Raw genomic sequence first — 26159 nt, forward strand, 5'->3', positions numbered from 1 at the left:
CAAACCAGTGTTGTAAGATTCACCAGTTCATGAAAGAAATTACTTCAGGATTTACAGCTGTTGGTATTCACCTCTTTTCAGATGAAGGCTTCTAGTTTTTCTCACAGATGCCTGATATCCATCGTGATTTCTTTCCTACATATTTTTAAAATCTTTTCCTGTATGTTGTCATGGTCTCTTAACAAATGAAAGAGTAATGGGAACAACAATTTTTGAAATGATTCCAGTATTAAGAGAGAGCGCTGAAGCCTGCAGCGACGAAACAGGCTGCAACGTAACTGCTCTGGGCATGTTTGCAACATTTATGTATGTCCACTAAAAGTTTTTGTTTTTGTCACTGACAGGCTCAGATTGTTATTCTAAGTGTTTGACAACATTATGGAAAGGATCCACACAGAGATAGAGCTTTGTGTTAAAGAGTAAGATCCTTTTGGTTTAACCAGAAACTAGGGCTGAAAGGTCATTCGTCGGCAAGATTACATTGGTCGCTTAGTCACAGAAGAAGAAGGAAAAAAACAACGAAAAACAAATCTATTAGGAGCTGCGCCTTGTCAGAATAAATCCAAACCTATATCACTGGAGCATGTTTAATTTGAAAGGACAGACACAGGAAGTGTCCACGCTCAGCAGTCAGACAGGAGTCAGGTTAATTTCCAGGGCTGGTACCTGCGGTTATTCCACAGGCTAGTTAATAACATGTCAGGCAGGAAATCCAAAGTGTGGCATCATTTTGAGAAGGTGAAGGACGAACCCAAGGTGATATGTAAACTCATCTTCATTGGTCGACTACAAACATGACGCATCATCTGAAACATGGAAGTAGCTACATGCCCGTTAGCCCACAGCGTCATTAACAGGCGGCTCGCTCAGTGTGCACTTGTAGATAAAATATAGGCCTATATTAATGAAGGTTTTTTTTGGTCAATCACTGACCGATTCACAGTCTTTATTTTTGAGGCTGACATCAGCTGTTACTCTGCTGTGTGTTCCATTTTATTAGACATGCAGACTTTATGGTTCCATTTAACCACACCACTGGACCAGAACACCCACATGCTTCAGAACAAGGTGTAAAAATAGATAGTAATAATTAGGCCACTCTGTGCTTCTGGTTTGTTAACATGCAGCAGGACTCCACAGGTCACAGGTCCAACTTTACATTTCATGTACTCTGCTGGACGGGCCTCTGTGGAGCAGCAGGCACTGGACACTGAAGTGATGTGAACCAGTTTCAGGAGGTTAATTAACCTCTGGAGAGTAGTACCACACACGCACGCACGCACACACACACACACACACACACACACACACACAGTCTCACACTGCCACACACACTCACACAAATATACCAGTGGTACTTACAGAAAGACCATTGTCTCACAGCTGCTGTAGTCTGACTTTCCATTGGCTGGGAGGGGGACGTGTGGAGCAAGAGGAAAGGAATGGATGGAGGGAGGGTGGAGAGTGGGGGGCCAGAGAGAGAAAACAACTTCCAACCCTGAGTAGTAAAAATATAAAGAATGTGTTCTGTGACCCAGTTGTCAGAGGGAAACGTATTGAAAAGGTTGAGAAATGTTTCCAACATTACAGTCAGGTCCAGAGAGACACATGGAGAATGTGAGACTATAAAGAGACACACAGAGACGGACAGAGAGACAGACAGAGAGACAGACAGTTGGGTGTAAAGCAAGTATCCAATATGAAATGACTTGACTGACCGACATCAGAATCTTAATGTAGAAGATGTAAAACCATAAACTGTTAAAATAATGGACGTAGCTTCCGTGACGTCACCCATTGGTTTGTGGACCTCTGTTTTAAAGCCTTGAGTTTGGTGTGCCGGCTGTCGCCATCTTGTTTTTATGAAGCAAGAAGTGACCATATTTATTTTAACTGTTCATCATTTCTATAAGTAATTCTAATTTTTGCACCCATTGAATGTAAAAATAATGGACATAGCTGCCTTGATTGACATTTTGGCCGTCGCCATCTTTTTTTTTTTTTTTTTGGAGCCAGAAGTGACCACATTTGGGTAAGAGGGTGGAGCTGTAGAGGAGTGAGGGGTGGGTCTGACCGAGAAGCCGAAGACAGTGTCAGCCGACAGCCTGTCACTCAAAGCAGCCCGCTGTTAATTATGTGTAACTTTAAGCCTTAATAGAATGTATGGGTGAGTTATATAAAAATTCAGTCCCTGTACAGATAAATGGTTTGCACCTGTATGGCGCCTTCACTCATTCACACATACAGTCACACACTGGTGGCCGAGGCTACCGTGCCATCTGCTACTCAGTAACCATTCATACTTGCACACTGATGGAACGGCCATCAAGAGCAATTTCAGGTTCAGTTTCTTGCCCAAGGATACTTCAACATGCGGACTGAAGGAGCTGGGGATCGAACAGCTGCTGTACCAATTGGTGGACAACCCGCTTTAACTCTGAGTCACAGCCGCTAGTTGTCATGAATGTTGAAATTAGCTATGGAAACCAAAATGATTTTTTTGTACCAGGCTGTAAACATGTTTATTTCTGCTTTAAAGTTGGACATTTTAACATGGAGGTCTGTGGGGATTGACTCGCTCTTAGAGCCAGCCTCAAGTGGACGTTAGGGGAACTGCAGTTTTTCATTTTGCAGCTTGTTTGTACTTAGCAAGTTAATAACTTTAAAAATAAGTCAGAAACACGAGCAGTCAGACAATTAGAAAGGTTGAAACCAGTTTATACAGTAAATCTGCCAGAACAGCTACAGTAGGAGCAACAGGTCAAAGTCACAGTGAAGACTTTACACGCAGAAAATATTCAGTTATTTGCCCTTACTCCACAAAAGACAATGTCCCTGCTGTTTATGTGGCTAATTAAATAATTATTCCACTCATATTCCTGATCTATTTAAACAGGATTATGCAAATAACAATCTCCTGTGGCTGTCTGCGGGACATCAGATTTTTAAAGAGTTGATAAAATGTACTTTTTGGAAGCTTTTAACTGTTTGATTGTCTGAATTCTGCATCGTAAACAAAATGAAAAAAGTAGATTATTGTCCCAGGTAGGTGTCATTTGTGTCTGAACCAGTGAAAGGTTAAATTAACCTCAAAAGTTAACATCATTTCCCGTAGCTTGTTCACAATAAAAGTCTGCTGGTTCATCAGTGAAGCGTGGACATGGGGCGTTCATGGTCGGCGCTTTGACCCTTGAGAAAGAAGAAACAGTGTGTTAAACTAGACTCCACTCAGTAAGTCAGAGTGAATACAGGATGAAGGCTTCCTGTAGAAAAATGATCAAACGGCCTCACTGCCCTGATGGTGTTTGCCAGCTAATGTAACACTAAGAGCAGAACTGACCCTGCACATGGCAGCTGGACGGCTCCTGACAGACTGAAAGAACACAACTATCCAGAGCTCACAAACCATTATCACAAGTGCCCTTTGGCAACACACTCAGCCACTAATTGTCCCAGTGAGCAGCTCAGTGTGCAGCAGCAGAGCAGTTGTACCGTGAATCATCCCGCTGTAAACAAGGCTGTCTTCTTCATGATGGCAGGAAGCAGACACTTTTAGTCCAAACTGGCCTCGCCGTCTGCTCCTTCCCTGAATCCAGCAGCCACTTTGGGTTTTACATCAACCAGATGAGGTTTTTCGAATAGAATAAAAAACCTCCAAATGGTGGTTTTTACCAGCAGAGTGGTTGTTTCACCAACATACCAGCCAACTAGAATCTATAACTAGCATTCATGAGTTGGTTTTTCTAATCGATGAAGTAACGTGACCCTTAGAGACGCTCGGCTACAAATTGCAAATGAGGTGGTCGAGAGGCTCAGATGGCAGGTAGTCATTATTATTCACTCAGCATGTGAGACGTCACGGAGGAAAACTTGACAGAAGGAGGCAAAATGGAGACAACTATTCAGACTTTTTAAAATTATTGTTATGCCTCCATGCCAGCAACAGCAGTGGCAGGAGACATTATGTTTTTGGATTGCTGGTCCATCGAGCCCATTCCCGTTAATGTGTTATTGCAAGAATACCCTGAGGGAATCTCTTTAAATTTGGCACAAACATCCACTTGGACTGAAGAATAGACTGATGAGAATTTGACCATTGTGACCTTGCGTCTGTCTCATTGTCATGAACGTGATACTTAAAGGACATCTCCGGGTAATTTCTTGAAATTTGCCTCAAAAGTACACTTGGACTCAACGATGAACTGAATTTGGTGGTCAAAGGTAAAGGCCATTGTGACCTTGCATCTGTGTCGTCCTCGTGAACTCGATATCACAAGAACAGTGCCTGTTGTCACTGTTATCTTGTCTGTCTCATTTTTGTGATATAATATCTCAAGAACACCGTGAGGAAATTTGATAAAAGTTGGCAAAAACACACACTTCACACTCAACGATTAACTAATTAGACTTTGATGGTCAAAGGTTAAGGTCATTGTGACCTTGCGTCCATCTCCTTCACATGTACACTATTTCAAGGAGGCCTTAATGGAATTTTCCTTAAATTTGGCACAAATGCACACTTTGACTCAAAGAATGGATTAGAAGGTGGTGGTCAAAGGTCATGGTCACCATGGCATTGCGTGTCTCATTTTTGTGAACGTGATATCTCAGGAAGGCCTCAAGGGAATTTTCCTTAAATCTGACACAAAGATATACTTGGACTCAAGAATGAACAAATGATAATTCTGTTGAAGGTCAAAGGTCAAGGTTACTGTGACCTCACAAAACAAGGTTCTAGATACCATGTCATAACTCAAGAATCCATACATTCAAAAGGTCAAAGGTCAGCTTGACTGCGACATCATCATTTTTTACCGTCATATCACAGGAACAGAAGGGGAGACATTTGGTCAGATACTGAATTGGTGACTATAATCTTGAAACTGTGCTGATTGTATAGATCTTCTGTGTGTGAAGCGTCCATGTTTTCACTGACATGGATGGAAACCAAAGGGGAACTTAACTTGTGGGACTGTTGTGTTGTCCCACACTCTGAGTGATCGTACATTTACTGGTAGAGGCTCAAATTCACACACATCCAACAGAATCATCTGTTAACCAGTCGTCTTTACATCTGCTGTTAATCGTCTCTTAAGGTGTATACCTGGACAGGTTTGAGCCATATATTTGAGCCATCTGTTGATATGTGATGTTCCTGTGTCTGTGTTTGTGTGTGTGCTTATGTATAAGTGTGTATGTGTGCCCCTGTCCCAGTCGGTCTGTTAAGGGTCTGAGCTCGTGTTGGCAGAGAGCTGATGGATTAGCTCAGGCTGTATTTCATTCATGGCTCACTCTCTCTTCCTGTTGGAGCATAACTGTATTAGTGTGGGGAAATGTGCCTCTCAGGCTCCATTCCATCACAGCATGGTCATTATCACCAATTAAATAGTTAAGAAAAGAAATGTCTTCGTTTCTAAACTAAAATGAGATGATGCAACTTTGCAAACTGAGACTCTGTGGTGGAAAAACACTTTATATTTTATATTTTCTCCACAAAACAGTAGAAACAGAATAAATATGCATGAAATCTTTTTACATTTTTGATAACAATCATGGTGATTTTTTCTGGGCCGAGGAAAAATAGAGTTGTTTCCACTTTAAGTTAAAACGAGGGTGTATAGTGTGCAGCTGGGATGATGTGTTTTTGAATGTGGATGTGGAGGTTAGTGCCCATGACAGCATTAGCAGACAGCCGGCCACTCAAAGCGGCCCCGCCCTTAATTATGCATAACTTTAAGTCTTAATAAAATGTAATCAGGTGAGTTATATAAAAGTTCAGCCCCTGTACAGTTGTCATGAATGTTGAAATTAGTTTTTTGTACCAGGCTGTAAACATGTTTATTTCTACATTTTAACAGGTGTTCATTCAAACGTGTTACTTGGCTAAGCAGTACACTTCAACTCATTATAATTCAATAGCATTGCATGATTTACAACGAGGGGATAATAAGATAAATGTGTTACTTACAGGTTGAGATTGATCCATGTCTCTTCCACCGTTTCAGTCTAGCACGTCTTATTTGAACACTCCAAACAGTAGCTCAGTAGCTCTGCGATTGGTTTAAAAGTGTGGAGAAAATGTAAGGAGCCATATGATTGGCTGAAAGCGAACACACCTGATTAACTGATGAATCTGTCAATCAGAATCATATTTTTGATTGACAGATTTAAAAAACCCTGCGTGAGTTCATTCATTGTGAGACTGATCTGACCTCATACAGAAATGGGTCCTGATGATGCAGGACGACAAACACTGAAACTGTCCAATCAGCGAGTCAGTCAGTAGAACCTCATGTTTACTCCTCTCGCTTCGCTTGATCCAAAACTAAAATGTAACGATGGATCATTTTTCCCTCTGGTGCGACCAAATGAACTGAACTACAGGTGTGAAAGCAGCCTAATATTCCCCTTTACTTGCAGCCGTGCAGTCTCTAACTGACGTGCAATAACATGTCGTTTATCACGTCAAAATATGGAGCAGCTGGAGCTTGTGCCGTTTCGTGTCTTTGCATCAAAATATGTTTTTTTCAAAGTTGACTTTTCTAGAAAAATTGTTGGTTCTGCTGTATATTTTCATTACTGATTAAAATGGTTAAATGATTTATTCGCAGTCTGGCTGCCAGCTGACAGATGGTCTCGGTTTTTTACTTTATTGTTTATTCAGCTTGTTGAATTTACGGCACTTGACCTCCTTTTTAATCCAGTCGGACTCGAGAGAAATCAGCTCGTACTCAACAAACATTCAGCACCCAGCGTGCATACAAATAGGCCGTAATGTTTCTCCTCACTCTGTCATCCAAACAGATTCATAAAGACACTTTAAACCATAATCTGTTGCTCTGGTTTATGTAGTTTGCTAATGTGCGTGTATAGGTTGACATGTCAGCGGAAGAATGCAGTGGTGGTGTGTCCAGATGTGACACCATAGAAGTGAAAGTGAAGCTGGATAAACAGAGTTTAACAGTTTAATGAAAGTGAAAATATTCCAGCGAACGTTTGTGAGGTGTCGAATCTCCTGTTAATGCCCGTCTGCCTTCCTGCCTGTAATGCAGTAATGACAGAGGCTGGAGTTTAACACGGTGTCAAATACAGCTGGTGTCTGCAAATCCAGCCGAACCTCTTTAATCTGTCAAAATATCTTTGGCTGTAAGGAGATGTTTTCTTTGTGTGAGGTGTGGCTGCAGAGCGTTCAGCGTGAGGTTCATGTTCAGTGGATGAGAACGCCACGGCCCGATCCTTTCAACACTGCTACATTAGATAATTCCTCATTGTAAAGTTGCACATCAATCTGAAACTTCTGACACTTTGGAAAATATTTAACTTCATTTTTGCTCATTCATTTTTACCTCCTGCCTTAAAACATAATCTGAAAAAATAAAATATCAAACAGATCTGACATCAGTGAACAAATTCATATAGTTTTTAAGAACTTTAGCAAATGTCTCACATCACTAAAGTACATATACCCAAAAAATGCAAAGCCTTTTCAACACCATCTCCAGATTGAATGGTAGTAAATGATATTTGGTGAAGTTGGCAACAAAGATCAGGGCACTGAAATCAAAAATTAACCAACACATTCAGAATTTAGGAATGTTGCTAACAGATGCAGTAATGTAATAAAATCCCGTTGATCCTTTCATTAGCAGTCCTGCTGAGAAAGTTCCTGCTTGATGTTCCATTTTTCATCTAAAACCAGTTTCTGATTGAACATCTGTGAATGTGATTTGAAGTCTGTCCGTTGGTACAGTTTTAATCTCATCCTCATGAATTCTAATCATTTTACCTGAACTCATTTCTCAGTTTCCTGTCACTTGATTCTTGATGTATGATTGAAACCGAGCGAGGCCGAGGGGGTTTAAGCATTTTAAGCACTGACACCTCTGCATGAGATAAAGATTACTAATTAGCAGGAAGACATAAGCTTTACTTTTATGTGGTTTATCATAGAGATGTAAGTTGAATAAATTGTCGTGTCTTTTTTTATTTTCTTATGAGACATTACATCACTTAAACTTCTATAAGCTGGACCAACAGAACCTGGTTTATATCATTCAAGCCCCTTTTCCACCGCACAAAAATCCCTCTAACACCTGTTCACATCTGGGTTTTCTCTATAATGGGAAAGGTTACAATCAGCATTCATGCTGCAGAGCCATGTACACACCTCTAGTCTGCTGGCAATGGGAGTCTATCGCCTAAGTTTAGCTGGTTTTCCCGGGTTTTCTGAGCCCTCAATGCCATTTTCATCTGGTTACCAAGAACTTCTTTTAAAAATTTAAGTCGACAAGTTAAAGAAAATAGATTAAGCACATAGTTGATTTCAAGTGTGTGCACATCGAAACTGCTAATGCAAGATAACGTGTGTGGAGAGTAAGATTCAACCTGGGAGGAAGTTTGGTGCAACAGAGGTATAAGTCCGACATCGTGGACATAATATCACAAGATACTGAGTTTCCTCCCATCGCCTTCTCTTTTCTCACTTTGCCAATTTCTATTTTTCAAAGATATCACTTATCACGCTCTAAATTTTACATTGACCTTATCACAAAGTACCCCACCAACACTGTAGGTATTAACTCATGCAGACAGTTTTGCTCTTATGAGCAGAGAAGCAGAAATGTCTGCCCCTGGTACACTGGAAGTGAACTGGATTCTGTTTGTGCTACTCACGATAAATTGACACAAACAATTCAGCACCAACGTTAGCTTGATAGACTTTACTTACATTGAGTTCATTTGTTAGCTGTTTTATTTCTAAGATCAGAAAAATGTCCATTTTCTTCAAGGTGCTCTTTAAACATAATCCCACCTTCCAAGCTCTGATTGGCACATTTGTTCCTCGAGCGGAGAAAACCAGCCGTCAGTAAACACAGAATCAGTTTAAATCAGTGAAGCAATCAGAGATGTGGACGTTGATTCAAGAATTCTGACACAACGAGGCTGCAACAATAGTGGGGTGTCCCATCCACCTATTTCTATTCGCATTTTCAAAAATTGCGGAGAAAAAAAAAACCTTGGATGGAAATGCCACAAAAAGTTTTTACGCTTGGAGGGGGTAGATTTGTCAGCGTATCGATAAAAGGAAAATGCGACTTTTTGCTATGGAAACAGGTTTTGCGAATAAACGATGACGTACCGGCACACAGATCCTCAAATGTGGCCCTTGGCATACGGAAATGTTTCAGCCAGAGTTCGTGAGTGAAATGCTGCTAGACAACTACTTCCCAAAAGTCCTTCACATGCCTACGTTCCCATACACACGAAGAATGAGAATGACGCGGTGGTCTCCTTCCTGCTATTTCCGACAGTACTCTTAACATTAAACTTATTCTTTGACGTCTCTTCTTCAAGATGGTTAGGTACGCTGTGAACGCTGACAAAATGCTAACCAGAGTTCTCCCAAGAGCCAACAGGTTTATCAGGAATCTGTTCATGGTCAGTTGTTGAGTGTCAGTTGAGTGTGTTGTTGTTTACAGTGGGCATAAGACGCTCTCTTATGACGTCATCTCATGGCGCACTCTTCTTCTATAGGGGTGTTTTTATTTTGTTCATTTTTCACGAGAAGTGCCACCTACTGCTCTTCCTGTTGACTCCCAATAATCGCAAAACAATAACGAATGAAAACAGGCATAAATTCGCATTTTCTTTTGCACATTTTCACAAAATTCGCTCAAAAATTTCGATACATTTGGATGGAAACCCCACTAATGTGAGATGTTCTAGAAGAAGCTGTCAGCAGGTTGTGTTGGAATTACTCTGGACCAAAGAAATAGTCCTTTAGAATATTGTAGAGTGTTGAAAGAACTGTTTATTGACCCAGCAGTCTTGAATGTGGCTTAGTGAAACCTCATACTGCACATATCCTGAAAAATATTCACATTACACAGTCAGAAAGTTCTGAAAGTGAAGGTGCACTAAACCTCATCTCTCCTTGTCTTGTTTTTGTCTCTCTGGCAGGTGAACATGGAGCTGAAGGTTTCTCAGGTCCAGGTCTCTCCCACGGAGGTTCCTTCAGGGCAGAGCCTTCCTCTGGGTCCCCCCACCAGGACCAGAGTTTGGGTCCGGGTCCCGCCCCAGGGATCGGCTTCACTCCCGTACCAGGATCAGGGCCATCGGGTCCCCCCACCACCACCTACAACAACATCCACATCCCACCAGGCGCCCACGCACCGGCCAACACTCCAGCCGAGCTGCCTCCACCTACAGGTAAGAAACAGAGAGGCTGTTTGTTTCCACACGAATGTCTTCAGTCGCGCTGCAGCAGAACTCTGCTGTGGTTCGTAATCATGTTTCCCTCAGGGTGAACTGGAGCAACTTTGATGTTCTTAAGTGCTGTCATGGTGCAGTCTGCCTACGTCAAGCTTGATGTCGTACCCAAGTTTATTTAGCCTGTTTTCCTTACAGTACAGTACCTTTGGAGCCAACAGTAACCCTTCAGACATGGGACCTAGACCCTCGGTCTGTTCAGACAGTCCTCTTAAATGTGGGCGGGGTTGTTGTCACTCACTGCTCCGTCCAGCACTCACTGTATTTCCTCCTTTATCAGTCTGCACCTCGTTTATCGTCCACAGAATGAGGCTGCACGCCGACATTTTCAGAACAAAATAGAACAGGCTGCAGTGAGAGTCTCTCTCCATGGGATATTTAAAAATAGCAGCTTTGTGCATTTAGTCCTTCTCAGGCAAGCTCAGGGGTTTAGTGTTGCTGTAGCCCACAGGAAGTGAGGATTAGAATATATGACCTTCACATAATCCGCTCCAAATTAATCTATATTTTTAGGTTATTACTAAAAGTGTGTGTCATCCAAGAGAGACAATAAAAACTAGTGGAACACTCAAAGGTGTCATATTGAAATTTAAGGTGTGCTGATGGATTCACGTCGTCAACTCATTTTACATTGAGTAACATTACAAGCAAACGTTCCACCTTAAAAGTTGCCAAGCTTGGGGACGGTAAGGAACGGTTCTATTGGTACCATCCACAACTTTTAACAGTGGAAACGGGGAAAAAAAACGTACTGGACTCGACTGCTGGGTAGAAACGGGGCTTTAGATCGATGTTATCCAGCTCATGAACTCGCTGAAATCTCACAGTCTGTAGGATTCTTAAAACCAAGGCAAGACAACACAAGTGGCCTCACCGCAGGTGAACTTAAATGGGAGCTGTAGACTCAAAGAAAGCTCAATGGTTGATGAATAATCTTTGAAACTAAGTTGTGACAGACGCTGATCTGTCGCTCCTCCTATTCAGATGAGATGAACCTGCTGAGCAGAGGCTGTGTAGTTTAGACTTCAGCAGTCCGTCAGTAACGGAGCCAAACAGCTCTGAGCCAAGCTGTGATGTATCTACTGGAGAGAATGAGCGGGTCTGCAACAACTATTAGACACAATACTGTTGTATCAGACCCAGTGATACAGTGCGATGGTAATAAACATGTGGTCGTTACTGGAATGGTGTTTCCAGCGTCCTATTATTCTCCGATTAGTAATCCTCAAAGCTGAAGGACATGATCTGTCACTAAGCAGCCTCCTTATCATCTGTCCTGGAATCCCTCCTTCTCACTAATTTCCCCTGATAACGCTGAGTATGTGACGGCCTCGCAATCTTCTGGCACTGCATCCAATAACACACACACACACACACACACAGAGACTCTCTCACACACTCCTCAACAAGTGCTGTGTGTGTGTTTGGGCACTTGTGTAAATGTTTGCAGATGTCCTCATGAGGACAGAAAGACGAGGGGGAAATCAGGACATGAGGATCTTATCTGTGGTCACATTTTACTTAATTATTGGGAGGCTGATGTAAAGATGAACACACAGGAGGACCTGACGGAGGCAAAGCACAATGAAAGGAAGGAGCGTTGTGTAACGCCGTGTCTCCAGGCACTGCTGCCCACTCATGAGTCGCTGTGCATGGGTGAGAGGAAGTCTTGTTTTTGTTTCCCATGTGGAGGAACAGAGCTCAAGACAAAGTGTGTATGTGCTTCACACACACAATAAGTCATTTTGGGGTGAGTATAGATTACACAAGCGTCTGCACAAAGAGCTGGCAACACTAAATACAAACTCACACACACATATTGTCTGGTTGGCATTTAATCTCACCTTCCTGTATCGAGGAAGAAGTGATTAAAGAAATGAGCGGCGGAGGTTGACCTTGGTGGTCGTCCAGTGTGTTCACTCCCTGTGTGTTGCTGATAGCGAAGGACTGTTATCGATCACTAGAGAGCACCATGATGTGTGCTGGCTGCAGTATGTGGGAACCAGGCGGGACGTGTGTTCATTTCAATTAAAGGGTTTTTCATTATCTTCTGTGAGGCTCTGAGAACACAGAAGCTCTCTAATGCTAATAGTGATTTGTGTTATTGGGCTTTATAGATCAAATTGAAACTGAATTTAATTTACTGTTGGTACAGTCCTTTTGAGGCCTGTGTATGGGCTACAGTGACCTTTGACCTGACTCACCTGTGAAGCACTTTGGGTATGAGATGTGCTTTATAGGTGCATTTGCCAAACTACACCCGTCAAGTTGTCCCAGTGATATGATGTATACTCGGGGTTTGAAGTTATGTTTGGACAGCGTCCTAAATAAAGTAACTCCTCATGTCTGTTTGAAGTGAAGAAGCCTGTTGTTCAGCAGATGCAGGTCTGATGTTATAAAACATGTCTGCAGCTTAAGTTTGTGTAAATGTTATATTGCTGTTTATTTTTGTCATTCTCTTTTTATTTTGTCCAACACTTTGGTTGTTTTTTAAATGTGCTTCAAAATAAATTTTAGGGATGCACTGAAATGAAAATTTGTGGCTGAAGCTGAAGCCGAATACCGAGTACCGAATGCTGTTGTTTAGTATTTCATTAGTTTTTGCAGATGAACGCCCTCCAGATTAGTGTTGTCACGGAACCAAAATTGGGACCCACGGTATGATACCAGTGAAAGTATCATGGTTCTGAGTAGTATCACGATACCACAGCAAAAATGAGGCAATGTCATTTATTAAAAAGATAAATCACTTTTCTATAATACATCAACGATATTTCAATGGAATAAATTACTTATTGACTTATTCATACTTCAAAAACAGCATCAATAAGTGATTAACATAGGGGGGATCAAAATAAAATAAATAAATGAAATAAAAATCAACCAGCCACCCTCCTCCCCTGACAGTCCCTTCATAAGTTAAGAACAGTCCCTAAAGTGCGGTGAGGCTTGTGGACCGTTACCTGCCACAAAGAGAGAAATGTGAACGGCTCGTTTCTCCTCTGATACGTCACATACTTGTGTACCACCATGGCTCGGCTGTTCAGGTACTTTTGGGCAGTCATGACGCCAAGAAGAGGACATTATTGGACCTGGAGCCGGGCTTCTCTGTCACCGGTAAGCCGTTATCTTGCGCCACGGAGCACTATGGCCACTGTATTTGACAGGAATACATTCCTGTCTGTGTCTGTGACCCCCGTTCAACCCACAACCAACAGGATTCGCCTTTCGTTTCTGCTGCTGGTTGAAATCTGTACTCGCACAGCGTGCTGAGTGATTCTTTTGCTCGCACAAAACTATTTTTAGTCGCAACTGCCGACATTTTACTCCGTCCGTCACCACAGGCTGTTTGATTGCGTCATCAAAACACGCCGCTATTATTCGGCCTTGCTTTTCACTTATTCCACTGAATACCGAATGTGTGTTTTTTTGAAGAAGAGACAGAAACAAACAGGAAGAACTAGTTCTGTTGTTTGTACATGAAAACAGTCAATAATGCATTCATCTTTAAATATTAATTAGGGCTGTCAAGGGATAAAAAAACAAATTAATGACATGCTCTGTGATGAATGAATCTGAATTAATCACATACATTGATTTTTGCCGTGAAAGTATTTAAGAAAATTCCAATTCAAATGAATGTTGTCAGATGTGTCGTAGTAAAGCTGCTGGATTTAGGACACAATTGTCCCCCTGTCCTCTACCACCCAAACTGGTCTGTAGTCCATTTTTCAAGGGAGCTATATAGGGGTTGTACACATGTCGTGTTTTTTGCGCCCTCAAATTCATGGTTTTCAATGTAGATGCTTGGTGGGCGCGCTCAAACGCCCCAGCGACACCGTCGTGGTACACAGCATTCCTGGGCGCCTATTTTTCAGGGTGCAACAGATCAGCTCTGCACTTGGGATCTCAGGTAAACAGGCCGTGACATGGTGCTTGTTGAGTTTGCTTTGTAACTTCAGATGCAACCCGTTGAAAGCTGGCACAGAAAAAGCACAAGAGTAGCGCCCAGTGCCTGAGCTTGGGTTTCCCAGGTGGTTAAAGATGTGGCATGTGTACGGTTACTGGTAGACTGACTCAGTCTGAACACCTGGTCGAGTGTGGCTTAATGAGGCCGGCTGCTAGCGTTAGCATCAGAGGCTATGCTAGCTCAGACCTCTGGGTTCGCTGCTGAATCCCTTGTGTTGAGGTGATATTTCAGACTGAAGTTCTGCGATGGAGAACAGTGCTTCTACCAACAGTTCCATCTGAGTGTTGTTTAAATGTAAATGTTCCACTCACGGGGTCGAGCAGCATCATCTCGTCTGCCTCCATCAATGGTTCATTGAGTCAAAGGGCACCATGGCATTAATCAACGTTAATCTTTTTAACAGGTTATTTTGACAGTCCTAACATGAACGTCACTATTCAGTTATTTTTGACATTTCTTAACATTCACAAGAACATTTAACGTTTCAGAGACGAAAGTGACAGCGTGAAAATAACTGCATTGATTCAAATCGGTGCAACTCATTGTGTAGTTTTTAGAATTTTATTATCTATTTCTTTTTGTATTTCAAATATTGTTTATTTTTTGTTGTCCAGCAGAACCAGTTAAACCAGTGCCTGTTCCCCGTTCAATGCCCACTGTTGACCCTTCACTGCTCAATGCCCAGCAGCAGGGTAAGAACACACACACTTCTACACACCTCATACATGCTGCGCTTACATACAGTTGGAGTCTTTCTCCTTTGTCTGTTTGTCTTTCACTTACCCCAAACTGACCAGAGAGCTGCTGGAGTTTGAACAAAAAAACAAGACAAGGTTCATCCACTACAGATATTAAATGTGTTGTACTGTGTGTGTGCAGCAGCAGTTCTCTGATATCTGCAGAGGTTTTCCAGTCTGCTATAGATTAGATTTTAAAATACTGCTGCCTGTCAAAAAAATGTCTCAGTAGTTTGGAGCCAGAAACATTTCATCGAGCTCTTCAGCCCTCTGCAGTCCACGCGGGACGCTCGGTTACTATAGTGAAAACATAAAGATGTGAAGCTGTGCATAGCTGGAATGAATTCCTGAGACTGATCCAAACTGTGCTCTTAAATGCAACCTTCAAGTCTTTATATTCGCTTCATTAAACTTTGACTTTTGTTTCATCAGCCTGTTTTTCATCTTACACCATCAGATGTTTTTATTTGTTCAGAAATTAAATCAACTTTCTGCACTTCTTCAGAACGAGTGACTGAATGGAAGCCTTTCTTTTCTTTACAAAGACACACAGTCTAAGTCAACATGTGTGAAGGTCGAGCAGAGCTACTTTTATCATATAAACAATCTTTAGTCCATTAAGTTACTCTCAGCAGATGCATTTAATATAACGCCATGTTTATCACTGATAGACTATAAGTAAGATAGAAATGTAACAAACCGAACGCATAACCCCCGCAGTACTAATAACAGCACCAAAATGATGTCTGCAGAAACAGGACAACCAGCAGAATGGGATCACAGGCAGGATGGGTGTGACGTTTTGAAGACATTTTACAAATGTGACCCACCTCGGGAAACTTGAAAAGTAGCTGTTAGCAGTTAGCAGCTAACTCAAATAAGAGCAGCAGCCAAAAATGTCCACAAATTGTGAAAACAGGAACTCCTTCCCATCTGAGCAGAAGACAAGATCAGCCGCCATATAACAGGGACGTAAACGGTTGTTATTGCCATGTTCTATTGTTTAGAATGCACTGCAGGTGTTATATGTCACACGATAGGCTGACGCTCTTGTGTTAAACGTCATGTCCGTCAGGCCTCTTTTGGTTCTAGATACCGGTATGCAACCTGGCCTCACTCGGAAGTTGTTGAAAAAAAAAAAAAACGGCGCTTGGTCAGTGACTTCTGGTGTCAGACATTGATGAAAAAAGCCATCCTTTACCTGAATGTTTAAAACATTGCCGATTAAAACAAGTAAAGAGAGACAAGATCTCATGAGAGATTTATCAACATTTTTTATCAGTGTGGAACTGGATCCAAAACAGAACCCGACCCTACATGAGGGATGTTGAGACACCTCAAAGTGAAAGTGGTGGTGAGAAAAAGGATGACGACATGACTTCTTTCACTGAACTGCACAGTATGAGTCTTTTCAGAAACACCACTCTTCTTTCTGCTCGTCTGAACGCCAGAAGGTGTTAAATAACCACTGGAGAAGTGACACTGCAGGAGACGGTGGTGACTGTGATGGTCTCCGTCTGATCGGTCCCTGCACCAGTCGTCTGTCTGCCATCTAACCCATCATTACAACCACACCACCGCCACTTCGCCGCGGTCTAGACTGTCATTAGCGGCTGGTGGTCAGCCACAGAAACAGAGACAGACACTGAGGAGTAGAGAGATGGAGAGCTTCTAGTCTGAACGTAAAGCTCCACCCTTCTCCGATAATTCACTCTTTGCTGAATATTTCCCTGCTTCACAGTTATTGTAAGACATGCACGAGACACCAGGTGAAGTGAACATTTAGTTTCTCTTCTTAAAACTTCTTAAACCCTGCCAGAAAGCTGCTAGTCTGCAGTAAAGAAATGTTTCTCCAGCAGAATTCCTGAAGGTTAGATCAGCAGACTTGCGAATGGAAAGTTGGCAGTTCAACCCAAGATAATTCTCGGTGAGAAAAAGTAAAAGTGCAGCACTGTCCGTCTTTACCACTGCAGAGTGCTGCATCATTTCCTACCTGTGCTCCAATCAGTGTGTCACAAGACAGAAGTCATATTCATGGAGCAAATGAGATGAAATGGTCTATTTTCTGGAGAGTTGATGCAAGTTGATGTTGGGACACAAAACAGAGTTGATGTGTGTCATGATGCTGGTGGCCTTTAGAGCTCTATCATATCTGCCTCGATCTCTTCTACTGCAGAAAAAACATTCACGTCTTGTTACCTCTCACCTCTTTCGGCTTCAGCTCAACCAGAAAGACCAAAATAAAGTTTACTGGTCATCCATTAATCACCAGTGTAATCTTCACCTTTTGCATATCAGTGTGTCTTCGAGGGACAGGCAACATACTAATGACCACAAGCGGCGATTCCAGGGTTCAAGCCAGTGCAGACAGATGAAACTGAAAGGTTGGTAGGACCAAGGCCTTTGACAGTTTACAGCACCTGTAGGAAAGATAACCAACTGGTTGAATGATGATTGTACAGTACAGATGTTTACAAATTTAAGCCCAAACCTCGATAGTGCCATGCTCTTTTTTTGGCAGCACAGTCTGTTTCTTTTGGTCGACTGCAGAAACATGCTAGGGACATGCTTCGGTGGCCAAGTTAAAAATATCCACCAGGTTTGGTGATGTTTAAACAAACCCTCATTGATTTATGGCCAAGTTTTGTGAAAGGTTGTTGCACATGTTTGGAACTGGTGGCGCCCCCTATTGACTGATTTCACAATCATTACACAAGTTCTCCAACATTATTATTCAACATATCCTGCAAGTTTTGTGATCATTGTCAAATGATATCTGATCTATATTTTAATTTGTGTTGTGCCACACCCATTTTTTGCAGGAGTTAAGTCCATTGATGTACTGAGCCACACCCTCTATAAGTTCATTGGTCAGTAACTTAAAAACATAATGAGATATCAACAAGCTTTTCATAACTTTTGCTGAGGTTAGTCAAATAATGATCCACAGAAAATTTGGTGCAAATCAGACTTATGGTTCAGGAGGAGATGTGAAAAGTGTGTTTTTAAAAAAATTCAAAATGGCGGAAAATCTAGTCTGTGGTCCTTACAGTTCCTGAGGCTTTTTCGTTAAGCACACTGAGCTGAATCTGTATGTCGAATTTCAAGTGAATGTGACTGAGGGTGTGAGAGGGCGTGACCTTTCCAAAACTGAATCTTTCAGTCTTAATTATAGCGTCTCCATCTGGCTGATTGGCGTCATATTTGTTGAGCAGAATTTGCAAACAATTTCCAATAGTTAGTGAAAATTGAAAATTGATTGAGTATGATCTCAGGGGAATGTGTGAATATTTTTGAAGATAAATGAATAATAAATTCACACAAATACAGCAGTTTCAGTCACACAGGCTTGAACCTTTAATTATAAAGTTTTTAACTAAGTTTTAATCTAAACACGCTGCTCCGTCAGCCTGTCGTTGTGACATCACGGTAAAATCCTGCTGCAGCTGTGGAGCCAGTAGGATCTGAAATCCATGTTGAACCAGCCTTATTTTTCTATCTTGTGTGCACACTCAGCACAACTCTTAACTGGATAAATGGGTGAAATGAATAATTCAAGCTCTTTTTCAAGATTTCATTCAGACTGAACTGCCAAGTCACTGAGAGAGAAAAAGCACTTCCTCTCTTCACAGGGTGAGTCCAGACACGCCCGATAAACTGTGTGACTCGGGTAATTACACTTTTGTCCGATCGCTGTTACAATTCAAATGAAAAAACCTGTTTGAGAAACACAGTGAGCCTCGGTTTGTGCAGATAAATGAGGACGAATGTCAGGCAGCCTGAAAAGACGGCGCAGATTACCCAGAAAGCATGTGGACGTCTGTTGTTAATTTTCTATTATGATGAAACTTTTAAATTTACTCAGTCAGCGCTTCTCTCTCAGCTGGGCTCCTCTTTGGTTTTCTTCTCGTCTCGTCCACAAACTGCAGAGCATCAGAAAAAAAGGATTTTAATACGTTAATCAAAGGAGGCTGGTCGCATGAATTACAACAACTGTCTTTGATCAGTGGACCCCAGACATGAATTCGGGCATAAAGTTTTTTTTAACATTTATTACATTGTTGGACTGACAGATGTTTTTAAGTTTTCATTTGTATACAGAGTCTGAAACCAACTTGTCTCTCACCAAGTATTTCTTTTGTCTGCCTCTTTGAAGTTATACTGTATGAACCACTTTTAAAATATATGCACTGAAAAAGGAAGAACATTTAATTACATTTTGATCATATATGTTTATATACGTTATTAAATGTGTGTTAATTCATCGCCAAACTGAAACCTACACATCTTTTCATGTACCGTCACACGACAACCTCACTGCTACTTAAAGGGTTAGTGCACCCAAAAATGAAAATTCAGCCATTATCTACTCATCCATATGCCGAGGGAGGCTCAGGTGAAGTTTTAGAGTCCTTGCGTCCCTTGCGGAGATCCAAGGGGAGAGTGGGTAGCAGCACAACTCCACCTAATGGAGGCTGACGGCGCCCCAGATTCAAACGTCCAAAAACACATAATTGAAACCACAAAATATGTCCATACTGCTCGTCCGTAGTGATCCAAGTGTCCTGAAGCCCCGACATAAAAAGCTGTTTGGAAAAACGTCAACTCAAATGTTTGTGCGAGAGAACAGCCACGTGAACGTACACGAAGGCGGTGCCCATGTCTCACGGTCTCACGCAAGCGCACAGTCAGAGCTGCAGGCTACAATGAGGCTAAAAACAGAGTTCAAATGACGTTTTTCCAAACAAGCTCTTTGTTAAACGTGCAGCATGCTTTATCTTCTTTTTTAAAGCTTTTGTTCCACATGTAACTGCAACATTAAAGACCGCATGAGACTGATCACTGCATCATTTTGAGTTTCACTTGGGTCATAGACCATAGACCAAATGTTTAACACTTCAGAGATCTGTGTTACAATATATAATATAATGTGACAGCTATTTTAGATCTAGTCTTTAGATGAAAAATGTTTATTAGTTTAAGTCACATTTTAGTCATTTTATACTTCATAGTTTTAGTTGACGGAAATCTCATAAATCAGAATCAAGGTGACAGGTTGTATAAAATAATGTGTGTCATGTCTCCAGCAGTGTTTGACAGCTTGAAGGGCTGATTTACGAGCACACACTTACTGATCTTCATTTATGCTCTCAACAAATAACTAATGTGAGACAACTAGGATTTGTCCCCAGGTTCATTGTAAACTCTGACTTATCCATCTGACTGTTAAGAAGCAGAAACATAACTTTTTTCTTCATCTGCAACATGTTAGTCTGGAGGTTTAAACTGGTGTCCTCTCACAGAGTTGGTGATTCAAACTAAAAAACAGCTGTGAGGTCCGGCGGTCGGTGGCTGCTTGCTCCACTGCCGTTCACGAGCGGAGCTAGCTGCTAACAGCCACCGCTGCAACTAACAAACTAACAACGGCTCCATCATCCACAGTCAGACACACATGGCTGGTTATTTACTGCTGAGTTACAGCTCACAACTTGCACCAACGCAAACATCCTGGTGCAGACTATTTACTGGAGATAATCAACCTGTTGCTCATGTGGCATTTGAAGATAATTACAAGCATGGCTGTTCTCGGCTTTCAGTGTCCGACAGTCCACCACAAACATTTTCATCACCTCATCAACAAAAATGAAACAGATGTTGTCTTAGTTTTTATTATCAAGATTTATCATTAGCTCGTCATCGTTTTTCTCAATGAAATTAACTCTGCCCATGGGAATAACATTTTTTATCTTGGAGTGAATCTCTAGATTCTTGAAGGCTGTTTGGACATCAAGCAATTTGAAGATTGAGAATTGTAATCAGAATTTTTCAGTATTTTCTGATATTTTATCAACTCAACAATGAACCAAGTAATCATATAAAGAACTGGAAGATTAATTGAAAATAAAAATGATGGTTAGTTGGTGCTGTAGTTATGGGATTCTGTTTGTTGTGGTTATTTGGTGTTCAATCATTTCTCTTTCTAAAAATTGATTGTCAGCCATGTTCCTTTTTTCTTTCTCTCTTTAACAATGATGTGTTTTTAGAAAAGGATTGCTCAGATCATTTTTTATCATTATCACCTTTTTTTAATGGGGTTCCTCCCTAAAGCACTGTGGTGTCTGGCTTTCTCCCTTCATTTTTCCACTATTTTACCCCCCCCCCACCCCCCCCCCACCCACATCGTTGGGAGTATGCAGTCAGCATATTTGCTTTTTGGAGGAGCAGAGAAATCAGCCAGGGGATTATGGGCTTATGGTGCAACATTATTCAATCATTTTTTCCTGTTCTTCTCCAGAATGTCTCAGAGAGCAGAGGAGCATGTTTTATGAGCATTAGGAAGCCAAGAGAGACATTATGTGTTGCTCCATGCCTTCACTCTGCGCTGGGTCTCAGAGTGGGGTCCAGGGACCTGCAGAGATCCTTTATGGGGTCCCACCACGTTAACATGACATTACAGGAATAATTTGGTGTCGTTATTATTTCATATGTGAGACATTAACTCAGTGAGAGATGAATTGCCTGTGTGGATCTTTAGATTTATCTCCTCTGCTGCGAGGAGGGGTCATCAGTTTTTTTTAATGTCTGCCTGATGTGGTGGGTTTACCTCCAAATACACCAGTAACTCCCCAGTTTAAACAGTGGACAAGGGAATCACAACAGCTTCCCGTCAACCACGGGTAAAATCACATTAAGCTGAAAAGCTCAGAGACAAGAGTTCACACGTTCATAAATTATACCTTTTAACTATAGAAGACACTGTACTACACTTCGAATATTTTGTCTCACAAATTTCTAATAATAAGAAGATTCTGGTTCTTCACCAATTTACCTGTTTATTAGGAACACCTACAGCCAATCAGTTTCCATTTCTAGAAGTGTATTTATACACAGTAAGCTCCTGAAGAGACATTTCTGTCTGTTTAGTTTTTAAGTCATAATCACACATTCCGTTGTTTGTTTTAGCCTTTTTTTTAAAAAAAACCTTATAAAAAAAATGTAAAATATTTATTTTCTTTGAATTTTATTTTTATTTAATCTTATCTAACCAGAAAAACCTCTTGAGAGCACCTTAAGTCCCGTTTATACGACAACAATTTCAAGTGAAAATGTTAAACTTTGGTTGGGTTTTGGCTGATCATTTATACGACGGTAATGTTTTGGGTGCCTGAAAACGCAATGTTTTGAAAACGGGTTCCAGAGTACACCGTCTCCATTGTCAGGTAGACTTGCGATATGCAGTTCCTCTGTAAACGGAGACTTTTTGCACATGTTCACAGTCACTAGGTATCCTCGAGAAAGTTGACCATCACACCAACAATGGCAGACTCCCGAGCTCTGTTGTGCTGCTCACCCTGTTGAATTTATCAACGCTTCAGTGTGTAGATTTACTGTAGCAGCTCCACCTCGCCGTCAGTCCAGACAAATGTTCCTGCGGTTGCCATTTTGTTTGTTTATACATCACCGCTTTGTAGAAGGAAGTGCATGTGCGCAGACAAAGTCACACCAAACTACTGGCCTGGCATGTGTACTACAGCGTTTTTGGTCATTTTTGCAGATCCCTGTGCACGGCGATAGTTATCAATACGTTGTCATCTTAACATGGGAGTTTTTTCAAAACAAAAATGAGAAACAGTTTCGTTTTCAGTGGATCATTTTTGTATAAACATGGCCTTTAATTCCTTCTGCAGAATATTCCACATATAGACCCTTTGTTAGTAAACAGTATGATGTTATTTGGTGGGCGGGGCTTAGCTGGAGGCACAACAGTTCTCCACAGACATTAGCTAGCACTACCTCGCAAGTTCTGTTGGCCTGTTTCAGCCAATGGAGGAAGACCTCTGAAAAGGGTCTGTTCAGAAATACTGACATTCCCAGTGCCAAAGCTCACTCTTATAGTGATTCTGACTGTTGGGGAATAATCCTCTGTGGTTACCTTTCAAATGAGTCCAAAGATGGAACATTAAGGGTTAAATGTTGGGGGTAGAAATCATTCTCCAAACTTTATTCAGACTCAGTGCCTCTAAAATCTGCTGTAAAGCTGCTGTTGTCTGTGGTGGAGCTGTTTAATATTATTCTTCAGTAATGTGTTTTGACTTTGTGCCGTCAGTCATTTCAGAGATCTGCAGCTGTGTGAGTTCATGTGTTTGATATGGAGACTGTGTCTCATGGAGTGTTAGCAGAGAACAGTGTGGACGGATGGTTCCAGTTAGAGACTGTCCTCTGGGGAGGGAAGGAGACGTAAGAGGAGGGAAGAAAGGAGGTAGGATATAGGAGGAGGAAAGGAATGAAGGGTGAGAGAAGGAAAAAAAAAGGGGCCAGAAAAGAAAGATAAATGAGTTTCAGCGTTTCGACTGGAGAGACAACGAGGCCGGAGAAAGAGAGAAAAATGTGCTCAGAAAGGCGGCAGAGACGATACATAAATTATATTATTCAGATGACATTGATAATAAATTGCATTTCATTTTTCATCAGTTTAAAAAATGACAAAACATCCGCCATCATTCACCTGCTTTTCAATTCCTTTTCAAATTGAAACACTTTTATTCATTGAGACTCCAGCCAGCAGCGGCGGCGGCATTTTGATTATTTCAGCAATGCAAGACTTCTGTTCCACTTTGTACTGGTTAGAAAAAAGAAAGGCACATTGACAGACCATAATAATAAAGCACCCGCCGCATGAATAGCATTAAACTTAAAAGAGAGGACGGAGTGAGGAAGAGGAGATGTGTGATGGAAATCAGGGAGGATGAATTGGTAAAAAGAGGAAAAAAGAAATATGTTAGAAAGATGGAGAGAAGAGGGTAAAAACAGTTGGTGGCGAGGGAAAGGAGAAGTTCAAGATGAAAAATACAAGAAGCGAAGGGTCGGAAAGGTGAAAGGAAGGAGACAGTACCTGGCCAAAAGTATCTGGACATCTCTGTGCGCAGATCCAGTAAAAGAATGCTCTTTAAGGACCTTTATGAGGAGGTGATCTGTGTTCCTATAGGACACACTGCGGCCCTGTATGTGGAGCAGGGTGTATGTCGTCTATGCTGAGGTGTTACACCCACTGTACGAGGTCGTAGTTCCTCCAGGCTCAGCTGCAGACCTCCAGGGAATCTGATGGGTGGAGGCCTGCGAGTGTAATAAGCTGCAAAAACACAAAGAGGAAAAAAAACACACACATTCATTTTCAAGTTTAATTTGTCAACAGAATTCTGGAGACGTGTCAGAGGGAGAGGAAAGCCTTCTTACACGGAGCTGATCAATAATTAATCAGAAAACAAAATGATTTAAAACACTGGGAAGTGAAACAGGAGACAGAACACATTAGTTTCAGTGTCAGGCCTGTGTTGTTGGTTTAGTGTGTGTGTGTGTGTGTGTGTGTTTGGCAGCGGGAGTCAAGTTTTTTCTAAAGCTGTACAAGAAGGAAAATCAATGTTATGACACACTTACCCAGACACACACACATAAGTCAATCATTATCAGCTCTCCAATCACACGCACTCATACAGTGACCTGATCGCCAGAATAAATGTTGGTGTTGTACGTTGCTGTGAATCACATTTGTATGTTATTATATAGCACAGCTGTTCCCAAACTTTTTTCCTGAAGAGACCCGTTTCTATCACTGAGTAAACTGATCCCTCACTGAATGACATATTTCATGAATATTCCGTGTCACATTCAGTCCATAACAATAAAGACCAAAACACAGCAGCAACAAGCGGCGTGCGTCAAAAAATGCACCCCTATTATTTTCAATGTACAACCCCACAGTGGGGGCAGCTAGACGTATGTTGGTGCTCCTGGACACCCAGCAACACTTCACACCACTGTCCTGTTTCCAGCCTCACTGCCGTCTGAATTAAATGTATTTTTCCCCACTCGCTCTCTGCTTGTACAGACCAGCTCCTGTAGCAGCTCTTTCTCTGCTCCTATGGCAGCTTGACTCCTCTCTTCACCATGAATGTATGAACTGAACTCTGTAGCTGTTACTGTGTCTCATGTGTGATGAAGAATGGATGAGGAGAGACTCATAGTTGAGGTGAAGAAATATTCAGAGTTAAACGATTCACAATCCCAACATTATAAAGACAATGGCCAAAAAGATACTGCCTGACAAGTCGATCGGCTCTTCAGGTGAGAAATCAACTTTAATTAGAGGCTGTCCAAACATGACTTCAAACTAATGCAGAGGTGGAGAAAGTGCAGATCTTTCGGTGAAAGTAGTAATAACTTTGTGTGATCATCTGTTAACGAGCTGCAGTGCGACGGTGTGTTTTCAGCTTAACAGTGCAGAACAACTGATAAACTGTACAGTGAAGCCAGATGTTTAGCTGCTGGACGTTTGTGTAAAATGAACAATTGTGATGAATTTTGAGAAGATTATTGTCTGTGAATTTTGCATCAGAGATTCCTGATATCCTGATATCCGTAGGAATACTTATAAGATTCTCTGTATCATCTACTCTAATCTTGTACTCCACCCCCATTTTGTAGCAAAAATGCCTAAAATGACATACCCAAATTAAAATGACTGTAGTTTCTGAACCGCTCTGGCTACATGCATGCATGAGGTCTTGCCAGAAAGAAAACTCTCTGAAGTTTCTTGTGAAACTGTCAGAAACACTCTAGGTGATACAGAGACAGAGTAATGGGCCTCTGAAGTCAGTAAAAAATTGATGTTGCCTAAAATAAAATAAAAAATGTTTTTCAGGATGAATAACTGTCTGTGGCTTCATCTGAACAGGTAAATGACACTGTGGGGCTGTAGGCACACTATCAATGAACATTTGTTTCAAATTTGAAGAAGACTGCTCAAAGTATGACCATTCTACAGTGTTTTTTCCATGAAAAGATCCAGGCGAAATCCATAATAAATAAAAGAAAAATGCTGTTATTTTTGAAAAGTCGAGAGCTTCCTGAATCATACCAAACATCACATGGTTTGATGACGTAGTGCGTCTGGGAGATACCATTTAACAGAGGAGCGAGGACGTTGGTGTCCTGGCGGAGTTAGAGAGGTTAAAAAAAATCATACATTCTTAAAAGGCTTCTTTTTTTGAGAAATCCCCTCTCACCCCCTTTAGCTCATCCAGTTACTGCCATCAGGCGGACGCTACAAAGTCCCACTGGCCCTCAAAAACATCTACAAGAAATCCTTCATTCCCTCTGTGGTAACCATCCTGAACGATCTATAA

The 26159-nt window shown here is 41.5% G+C and overlaps 1 protein-coding gene across 3 annotated transcripts in view; it reads left to right on the forward strand.

Annotated features, from left to right (window-relative positions):
• The window catches only part of vta1 (vesicle (multivesicular body) trafficking 1), a 93095-nt gene that overhangs the window by 60936 nt on the left and 6000 nt on the right, over positions 1-26159 (forward strand). Inside the window, exons 6-7 of one of the 3 annotated variants that reach the window (XM_049590186.1) lie at positions 9961-10209; positions 14854-14931. In XM_049590186.1, coding sequence (XP_049446143.1) covers positions 9961-10209; positions 14854-14931 — 327 coding nt within the window. The remainder of the gene's footprint in view (positions 1-9960; positions 10210-14853; positions 14932-26159) is intronic. The other 2 variants (XM_049590187.1, XM_049590188.1) reach the window with 2 other exon arrangements.

The sequence above is a fragment of the Epinephelus fuscoguttatus genome, linkage group LG11 (assembly GCF_011397635.1).
Source record: "Epinephelus fuscoguttatus linkage group LG11, E.fuscoguttatus.final_Chr_v1".
Classification (NCBI taxonomy): Eukaryota; Metazoa; Chordata; class Actinopteri; order Perciformes; family Serranidae; genus Epinephelus; species Epinephelus fuscoguttatus.